The sequence below is a fragment of the Hypanus sabinus genome, chromosome 10 (genome assembly GCF_030144855.1).
Source record: "Hypanus sabinus isolate sHypSab1 chromosome 10, sHypSab1.hap1, whole genome shotgun sequence".
Taxonomy (NCBI): Eukaryota; Metazoa; Chordata; class Chondrichthyes; order Myliobatiformes; family Dasyatidae; genus Hypanus; species Hypanus sabinus.
Genome location: NC_082715.1, coordinates 68755383 through 68765473, shown reverse-complemented (window position 1 = coordinate 68765473; position 10091 = coordinate 68755383). Strand labels below are relative to the sequence as shown.

Genomic DNA, 10091 nt, shown 5'->3' with positions numbered 1-10091 from the left:
TTCCCACAGGAAATTCCACCTGAATTGGAAGTATTGCCATTTTCCCTCCTTTATTGACAAGAATCATCACAATGAGGAAGTATAAAACTTGCAAATCCAACAAAATTTGTTGTTGCTCATCTTCAAGGAGTACAAAAGATATGAGGCAAATTATAAAACTAAACCAGCAATAATATGGCAAAACAAGGGCAAGACTTTCTTTGGAAATTAGTCAGTTCTAGAAATTGTACAGGCAAGATCCACAAAATACAAATAAACTGTAGTACAAATAGCCTTTTAAGTAAGTGTCTGATTGGTATTTCCTCTGCTGGGATTTAGGGAGTTCTTGTAGAACTTTCCTTCCAGTAATACACAAAAGCAAACTTTGGGTTCAATATAGCATAGGCAGTTTATAGAAGCCTTAAATTTCACAGAGTTAATTATTATAGGGCACATACTGGATCTTCAATAATCAATATTAAGAATGTAAAATACTGTTTAACAGTGAAAAGCTATATGAAGAGAGATAAATAAAACACTAAAAAAGTTACCATGAAGTCTTAAATGCTAAAGAGTCTACTGCAGCAAAGTATTACTGGTGTGAGTGCAGATATGTTAAATATTTATCACAATGAGTGGGAAGTAAATAATACAAGTTCAATGACATTATCAAAGGAATATATTATCCAAAAACATTAATACAATCAGTTAGTACTATTTATCACTGTCTGATGAATTACTTCAAAAAAAAGGACTTTTTGAGAATCAATTGCCAAAAAATCTCATGAAAGGTTTAAGAAGGAATTGTCAAATCAGTGTTCAAACTGTTTACATGTAAACCAACAAGTTTAAGTAAATAACTAAAATATTTCAATTTCTCAAAACCTTTTCTGCCTCACGGTCAGTACAACTGCATAACTTGGACTGTAGGAATACTTTGATGTAGGTGATAATTAAAACATAAACAAGTTCCAAGTCTGGGGGACAGGCCTGAACCCAAACTGATTTACAATTTGTGTCAAATGTTGCACATCTGCCAGTTTCCTTTATCACCCAAACGGTAGCTGTATACTCCACATCACGTTGCTTTCTTAAGAGTCATGTCCCTTTCACCATTTGCCACTCTGCTGCTTTCCTTTGCAAAGTTCCAGTCCACTGGGTTAAAGAGCTGCAACGTCTTCTTGCGTGTCCAGTACGGATTGATGATGAATGTGAGAAGAAAAAGCCCGGGGAAGAACACCACCAGCTGTGGAACTGGGACGTAGAGCTTGATTTTGTCCAGGTCCTGCCAGCAGACCCACCACATGTGGTAGGTGAGGATCATACGACAGTGGAACAAGTGGATCATCAGCCACTGGTTCAGTTTCCAAAGCCGCTTGTGTGAAAAACCCACCTACAGAAGGAAGATGAACAGGAACAATGAGAGCTCATCGTGGAAAAGTTAGAACATACCCAGCCTTCTATAAGCTATGCTCTAACCCTTCAACATTGTTATAATCACACAGACATATCACATTAATCTAAACTCTGCTCCGAGCAGTTGGTGAAATAGAAAATTTTCACTTGTGTATCCGAGGTTACTTCTACTTACTTCTGCTGTAATGCTACTGGTGTTTAGGATAGTAATGAATGTCCTCCATCTGTCTGTATTCTTTGTTGCTTTTTCTGTAACAATTGTTTTGTTTTGGTCAGTCAGGGTTGTTAGCCCTGAGCTGAACCACCAAACTTGGAGGGCCAGTGGACTACTCTTAGACTGGCCCTTTGACCGGTTTAGCAAGGGTGACCCTACCAACACCCAAATCATAAAGCCCTGACTCCAGCCACCATAGCTCTCTGGGTCATTGAGGCACACAAACCTCCAAACCCTACGAAAAGGTTGTGGTCTTTTTAGAGGCATTTTTACTTCTTCCTCTGTTATCAAGGCAAGTTTATTGTCAAATACATAAGTAAATGCGTGCATAGGTACAACGAAAAACTTGCAGCAATATCATAGGTACATAGCAGAAGAGACTCAAGATCCACAAGAAACAAATTATATGAAAATCAAATAAAAAGAACATACTGTAATTGGAGCAAAAAAAAAGTCTATTGAAGAACTCTACAGAATAGAACAGGTCCTTTGGCCAATGATGTTATGCCAATATTTTAACCAACTCTAAGGTTAATTTAACCCTTTCCTTCCACATAGCCCTCCTTTAAAAAAAATCCATGTGCCTAGCTAAGAGTCTCTTAAATCTCTAACCATGACCTCTGGCAGGGTGTTCCACACACCCACCATTGTCTGTGTGAAACAAAACATACCTCTGACATCACCCGATACTTTATTCCAATCACTTTAAAATTACGCCCCCTCATATTTGCCATTCCCACCCTGGGAAAAAAGTCTCTGTCCACTCAATATATGCCTCTTATCATCTTGTACATCTCTCACGTTGCAGTACAAAGTAATCATAACGTGGCTATACTGAGGTAGTAATTATGGGCGTGCAGGGTCTCGACCCAAAACGTTGACTGTACTTCTTCCTATAGATGCTGCCTGGCCTGCTGCGTTCCACCAGCATTTTGTGTGTGAGGGTTGTGCAGGTTGGTTCGAGAACGGAATGGTTGAAAGGAGTAGCTGTTCTTGAGGCTGGTGGTGTGGGACTTCAGGTTTCTGTTCCTACTGACCAATAGTAGTTGTGAGAAGATGACATGGGTCGGATGGTGAGTGATGCCTTCCCGAGGGAGCACCTCTGGTAGATACTACCGATGGCGGGGAAGGACGTACATGACCTTGGTGAACTGACCTGAGTCCACTAAACTCTGCAACCTTGTGTGCTCTCGTGTGTTGGATTTGCGGTAGCAGATGATGCAATTAATCAGGATACTTTCAACAGTACATCTATTGAGGTTTGTTAGTGTGTTCAGCGACAAGCTGAACCCCCCTTCACCTTCTAAGAAAATATGGAGACCAGAGCAGTTACCTTGTGAATGCATCTGTGTTATACATGGGAAGACTTGGATAACTGGATCCTTGATTTTCTCACTTGTCGGTTTAGTTTGGCAACAATATCTCCTCCACAACCTCCATCATCACAAGGCTGTACTTAGACCATGGCTCTACTCACTTTACGCTTACGACTGAGTGACTAAGCACATCTCCAAGGCCATATCCAAGTTTTGCGGACAACACTGTCATAGGCTGAATCAAAGGTGGTAACAAATCAGAATATAGGAGGGAGATTGAAAATCTGGCTGAGAGTTGTCACAACAACAACCTCTTACACAATGTCAGCAAGACCAAGGAGCTGATTACTGTATTCAGGAGGAGGATACTGGAGGTCCACAAGCCAGTTCTCACAGGGGGGACATCAATGGTCGACATTGTCAGCAACTTTAAATTCCTTGGTGTTATCATTTCAGAGGACCCATCCTAGGCACAGCACATAAGTGCAATTATGAAGAAAACATAACAGCACCTCTACTTCCTTAGGAGTTTGCAAAGATTCAGCATGACATCTGAAACTTTGACAAACTTCTAAAGATGCGTGGTAGAGTATACTGACTGGCTACATCACAGCCTGGTATGGAAACACCAATGTCCTTGAATGGAAAATCCTACAAAAAAGTAGTGGATAAATCCCAAACCATCACAAGCAAAGCCCTCTCCACCATCGAGCGCACCTATATGGAGTATTTTCACAGGAAAGCAACATCCATCACCAGAGACCCCGTCCATTCAGGTCATGCCCACTTCTCATTGCTGCCATCAGGAAGGTGGTACAGGAGCTTCAGGAATCTCACCACCAGGTTCAGGAACAGTTATTACCCTTCAACCATCAGGTTCTTGAACCAAAGAGAATACTTCACTCAACTTCACTCGCCCCACCACTGAATGTTCCCACAACCTAGGGACTCGCTTTCAAGATCTCTTTATCTCATGTATTCAATAGTTATTGCACATTTATTATTATTATTTCTTCTGTTTTTGGTACTTGAACAGTTAGTTGTCTTCTGTCCACTGGCTCTATAACCATATGCTCAGATCTTTAATTGATACTATTATGGTTATTGGATTTATTGAGTATGCCTGCAAGAAAATGAGTATCTCAGGGTTGTATATGTTGACATAAATATACTTTAATACATTTAATTTGAACTTTGAACACTTGAAATATTCAGTAAGCTGTGAAAAAGAATAGTAAATACACCAGTTTTGGCTCCTGCACTGTTCTACCTCTGAAACTTGACTAAAATGGATTAGGGGGCTTTTTCATTTAAGGCATTCTTTCAGTGGATGTCACATTGGACACACAAACATGTGGCACTGACTGAAGCAGCAGCATGAAGCACTTCCATCCAAAAGCGAAGCACTGCAGATACCAGACGACTGAATGATCCGTTGAATACTCTGCAAGTACTCAGATCAGGCAGCGCCTGCTCGGTGCAGCAGTGTCATTGTTTCTGGTTGATGACCTTTAGACATGAAGCAGGTTTTAAGCTGCAGGGGGTGGACAGATGGGGGTTTGAGTAGCAGTGAAAATAAAAGGTGGGGGAGCCTATGTCAGGATGGAATTCAGGACAGCCTGAATACTACAAGTGGTGAAGGGGGCATTGGCTGAAAGGTTGTGGAGAAGATGTGTAAACAGGAGAAATATTCAATCAAATAAACTGGAAGGGTAAATAGTTAAACAGGAAACAATTGTTTAAACTGAGAGAAGACGGCTGATTATTTCCAATGGTTGAATTCAACATCAAGGCCAAAGGCTAATATTCACTAAGCTGCAATAAAACATGCAGAACTATAACTTCATTTGATTTCTGCATGTGAAGGTTGCCAGTAGATTTCATGTTACAAAGAAGGTCACTACCCATTTTGTACTGGGTTCTTCACAAAGAGAAATTTGCAGTTTAGAATTTCATTATCTAGTTATTTGATAACACTACGTATATATCTAGAAGCAACAATGTTTAGGCTGATGGATCAATGTTTTGAGTTTGCCATCTACTGGTACAAAATAGTTGTGCATCAGTTTAATTTCTTTCAGTATCCATTAGAAGGAAACTTGCAATGTCAGCAAGAAAAAGGAAGTGGTCACTGTCTTCAGGAAGTGGGGTGGGGTACACACCCCTCTGTATCAATGATGCGGAGGTGGAGATGTTTGGGTCCCTAGGTATAAACATCACCAACAACTTGTTCTGGTCCAACCAGGTAGACACTACTGCCAAGAAAGTTCATCAGTGCCTCTTCTTCCTTAGAACCCAAAGGAAATCTGTCATATCCCCAAAACACTGGAGGAACTCAGCAGGGCAGGCAGCATCTAGAGAGAGGAATAAACAGTCAATGATTCAGGCTGAGATCCTTCATTGGAACCGGAAAGGAAGAGGGAGGAGCCGGAATAAGATGGGGAGGGGGGAGAAGCTGACAGGTGAAACCAGGTGAGGGAAAAGGTGGGTGGGTGCAGAAGGAGGTGATAGATGGAAAGGTAAAGGGCTGAAGAAGGAGAGCAAAAGGGGAAAAGTGGGGACCATGGAAGAAAGGGAACGAGGAGGGAAGCCAGAGAAGTGATGGGACTTGCAGGAATGGAACCTGCTGTTAGGGTCTCACGACCGGCCGCTTCTTGATATCCCGAGAATGTGACCTGGAGGACAAGAACATGCCAAATTTCTGTGGCTCTGGAGTTGTGTCAATTCGAGGCCGGTGCCCCTGACTGAGGCATCACGAGAGAACACGGAACATCAGGAGCAGCGGGTTAGCTGCCGTGGGTTTTGTGCCCAGAGATCTGAGCTTTTCTGGAGCCAACTCTCTGCTTGCAGAGCTCGGAACAAGTGACGCAACAGATTTTTAACATCATAAATCAGTGAGTTGTTTGTAATGTGTCCCCTCTCGTTGTGAGACGGGGTCCCCTCTTCTTCCCCTATGATATATCAAATTATCAGGTGAATGAGTAGTCATTGGGGTACTACAATACTGTATCTTTATTGATGCTTGAGTGCTCGATGGAGGATGCTGATGCTTTTTGCTGGTGGGGGAGTTCATTGCCTTGCTGCTGCTTGGGCATGAGAGGGGGGAGCTTTGGGGTTTCTAACATTTAACTGTCATTCATCCTTTGGAGCACTCCTCTGTTTTCATGGATGGCTGTGAAGAAAAATAACTTCAGGGTGTATATTGTATACCTTTCTCTGACATTAAACCTATTGAATGGAGGTGTGGGAGAAGATGTAGGGGGAAGATGTAGCACTTGTCTTGCTTATTGGGATAAGTGCTAGGAAGAAGATCAGTGGAGAGGAACAAGTGACAGAGGGAGCAATCCCCGTGGAAAGTGGACAGTTGGACTGAGAGTTGGAAGGGGACCCGTGGAAGAGAATGGAAATTACAGAGAATGAGGTGCTGGATATCCAGGCTTGTGGGAGAGTAAATAAGGAGAAGGGGAACCCTATCCGTCATAAATGGTGGGAAGATGGGGTGAGTGTGGTATTCTGGGAGATGGAGAAGTGGGTGAGGGCAGCATCAATGGTAATGGGTGGGAAACCCTGTTCTTTGAAGGAGGAAATTACAGATGTTCTGGAATGGAAAGCCTCAAGCTAGGGACAGATGTAGTATAAATGCTAGAACTTTTCACACCGGTGAAGAAGTTTTCACCAGTACCCTCATCTGAAATTATTCAACAGAATGGAAGTATAGTTTCCCATACAAGTCCCATCAGTACGCACCACAAACAAATCACTTTGTTAAAGGGGAAACATTTAAACAGAAAATCATTTCATACAGTTCATAAAGCAGTAAATTTGACTTTGCTTGAAGTAACACGAGATTGGATGCAATCTTTTTCTGTAACGGTGTGGGAGGGAGGGAGTTAAGAATTTAATTTTTAAAAAGAATCAACAAGAGGAAAACAAATACTTTTTGGACAGAAATGTACCTGATAGATGTGCAGTTCATGTGGGGAAATTCAGGAACAGATATAAAACAGTCTGCTCCTTATAAAGGAAACATTAAGCGATTCAAAACAGAGCACTCAGTACTGCAGCCCTGGCACATGAATATAATGTGACAAAAGTCCGGGTGAAACTAATGAGACCGGAATTAAGTCTGCACATACAGTTCTGAAGAATAAACAGTACCAAAAAAATAACACACTGTAGTGATGTACTACATACAGAGCTAGAAACGACGACACGCAATCGATAAGTTGTTTCGAGATTAGTTTATTCAAACTTTGCGGTGCTGGCTTTTAATCCCTCTCCGGGCGGAAATGACGTCAGAGGTGCATTACCAAAGTCTCTCCCCACGCGCAGGCCATTTGTGAGCCAGTTAGCCTGCGCAGAAAATTGGTTGCCACATAACCCCTCCCCAGAACCGGCAACACACCCCCTAATGTCCACAGACTGGATCAGCCTCTGTTTGGGAGGTCTGCCTCTGCGCCGCGGTGTCTGAACCTCGACGAGCTGCGCCAAGTCCACATGGGCTGGTTTGAGTCGGTCCACCGTGAAAACCTCCTCTCTCCCCCCCCCCCCCCCACCAATGTCCCGAACGTACGTGGACGTTGTTGTTGATCACCTTGAACGGCCCCTCGTACTGCCGCTGTAGCAGTGCCCAGTGTGCGCCCCTTCGTACAAACACAAACTTACAGTTCTGCAGGTCTCTGGGTACGCAGGTCATGGTCTGGCCATGCTGTGAAGTCGGTACAGGGGCCAGGTTGCCGAGCCTCTCGCATAGTCTGTCCAGGACTGCTGCGGGTTCTTCCTCTTGCCCCCTTGGGGCTGGTATGAACTCTCCTGGGACGGCCAGGGGTGCGCCGTACACCAACTCGGCCAACAAGGCGTGCAGATCCTCTTTGAGCGCTGTGCAAATTCCAAGCAGGACCCAGGGAAGCTCGTCCACCCAGTTAGGTCCTCTCAGGCAGGCCATGAGAGCTGACTTCAGGTGATGGTGGAAACGCTCCACTAGTCCGATCGACTGTGGGTGGTAGGCAGTTGTGTGGTGTAGCTGCGTTCCCAACAGGCTGGCCACAGCCGACCACAGGCTGGGGGTGAACTGGGCGTCTCTGTCGGAGGTTATGTGGGCTAGTACCCTGAAGCATGCTACCCAGGTTGCAATCAGCGCTAGGGCGCAGGAATCGGCAGATATGTCGGTGAGTGGGACCGCATCTGGCCATCTCGTGAACCGGTCTACCATAGTTAGGAGGTACCGCGCTCCTCGTGACACTGGTAGGGGGCCCACGATATCCATATGTGGTCGAATCTCCGGCGGGTGGGTTCGAACTGCTACAGCAGGGCCTTAGTGTGCCGCTGCAACTTGGCTGTTTGGCACTGCGCGCACGTTCTGGCCCATTCACTGACCTGCTTGCGAAGTCCATACCATGTGAACTTGCTGGAGACCAGCCAGACGGATGTCCTGATAGATGGGTGTGCCAAACCTTGTTTGGAGTTGAAAACTCGCTGCCGGGACGATGGGGCGAGGTTGGCCGGTAGCCACGTCGCACAGGAAGGTCTTCTCACCTGGGCCTACGAGGAAGTCTTGCAGCTGCAAACCCGAGACTGCAGTCCTGTAGCTGGTCATCTCGTCGTCTGCCTGCTGTGCCTCCACCAGTGCTGCATAGTCCACCCCCAGGGACTAGTCCAGTTGGTCTGGAGAGTGCGTCCGCCACGACGTTGTCCTTTTCCGAGACATGCTGGATGTCCGTCGTGTACTCGGAGATGTAGAACAGATGTCGCTGCTGGCGAGCTGACCAGGGATCGGACACCTTCATGAACATGAAGGTCAACGGTTTGTGGTCCGTGAACGCGGTGAACGGCCTGCCTTCTAAAAAAGTACCTGAAATGCCGGATTGCCAGATACAGTGCCAACAGCTCCCGGTCGAAAGCACTGTAGTTGAGTTCGGGTGGTCGTAGGTGCTTGCTGAAGAATGCCAGGGTTTGCCAGTGGCCCTTGATGAGCTGCTCCAGCACCCCACTGACTGCTGTGTCAGATGCATCCACCATGAGGGCGGTCGGAACGTCTGTTCTGGGGTGCTCCAGCATCACGGCATCTGCCAAGGCTTCCTTGGCTTTAACGAAAGCGGCCGCGGCCTCTTCATCCCAAGTAATGTCCTTGCCTTTACCTGACATCAGAGTGTACAAAGGGCACATGATATGGGCGGCTGAGGGGAAGAAACGGTAGTAGAAGTTCACCATACCAACGAACTCCTGCAGGCCTTTGACCGTGTTGGGCCGGGCAAAGTGACGGATTGCGTCTACCTTGGCGGGCAGAGGTGTTGCCCCGTCTTTGGTAATCCTGTGGCCCAGGAAGTCGATGGTATCGAGACTGAACTGGCACTTGGCCGGGTTGATCGTGAGGCCGAAATCACTCAGGCGGGAAGTAGTGCTGGCGGAGGTGGGACAGATGCTCCTGATGACTACTGCTGGCTATGAGGAAGTCGTCCAAATAGATGAACGCAAAGTTCAGGTCACGTCCCACCGCATCCATTAGCCGCTGGAACGTCTGTGCGGCATTCTTCAGGCCGAACCGCATTCGGAGGAATTCAAAAAGGCTGAACGGGGTGATGGGTGCTGTTTTGGGGATGTCTTCAGGGTGTACCGGGATTTGATGGTATCCCTGTGCAGGTTTGTTGCAAAGTCCTGTACGTATGGCACGGGGTAGCAGTCTGGAGTTGTAGCCTCGTTTAGTCTGCGATAGTTGCCACATGGTCTCCAACCCCCGGCTGCTTTGGGCACCATGTGCAGGGGGGAGGCCCGTGGGCTGAGAGACCTCCGTATGATCCCCAATTCCTCCATCCTCTTGAACTCCTCCTTTGCCAGGTGGAGCTTTTCTTGGGGGAGCCTTCGTGCACGGGCGTGGAGGGGTGGTCCCTGGGTCGGGATGTGGTGCTGTACTCCGTGTCTGGGCATGGCTGCCGTGAACTGCGGTGTCAGAATCGATGGAAAGTCCACCAGGATTCTGGTGAATTCATTGTCCGACAGCGTGATGGAGTCCAGGTGTGGGGCCGGCAACTTGGCTTCACCCAGGGGGAATGTCTGGAAAGTCTCGACATGTACCAGTCTTTTCCCTTGCAAATCGACCAGCAGGCTGTGAGCTCGCAGGAAGTCTGCCCCCAGGAGTGGTTGGGCCACGGCAGCCAGTGTGAAGTCCT

General features: G+C 46.4%; 1 protein-coding gene across 2 annotated transcripts in view; it reads right to left on the bottom strand.

Annotated features, from left to right (window-relative positions):
• Nucleotides 1–10091, bottom strand: part of cln8 (CLN8 transmembrane ER and ERGIC protein) — a 41700-nt gene continuing 31609 nt past the window's right edge. For both annotated transcript variants that reach the window (XM_059982017.1, XM_059982018.1), the window contains exon 3: nucleotides 1–1372. In XM_059982017.1, the coding sequence (XP_059838000.1) occupies nucleotides 1058–1372 (315 nt within the window). In that variant the 3' untranslated portion in view covers nucleotides 1–1057. The remainder of the gene's footprint in view (nucleotides 1373–10091) is intronic.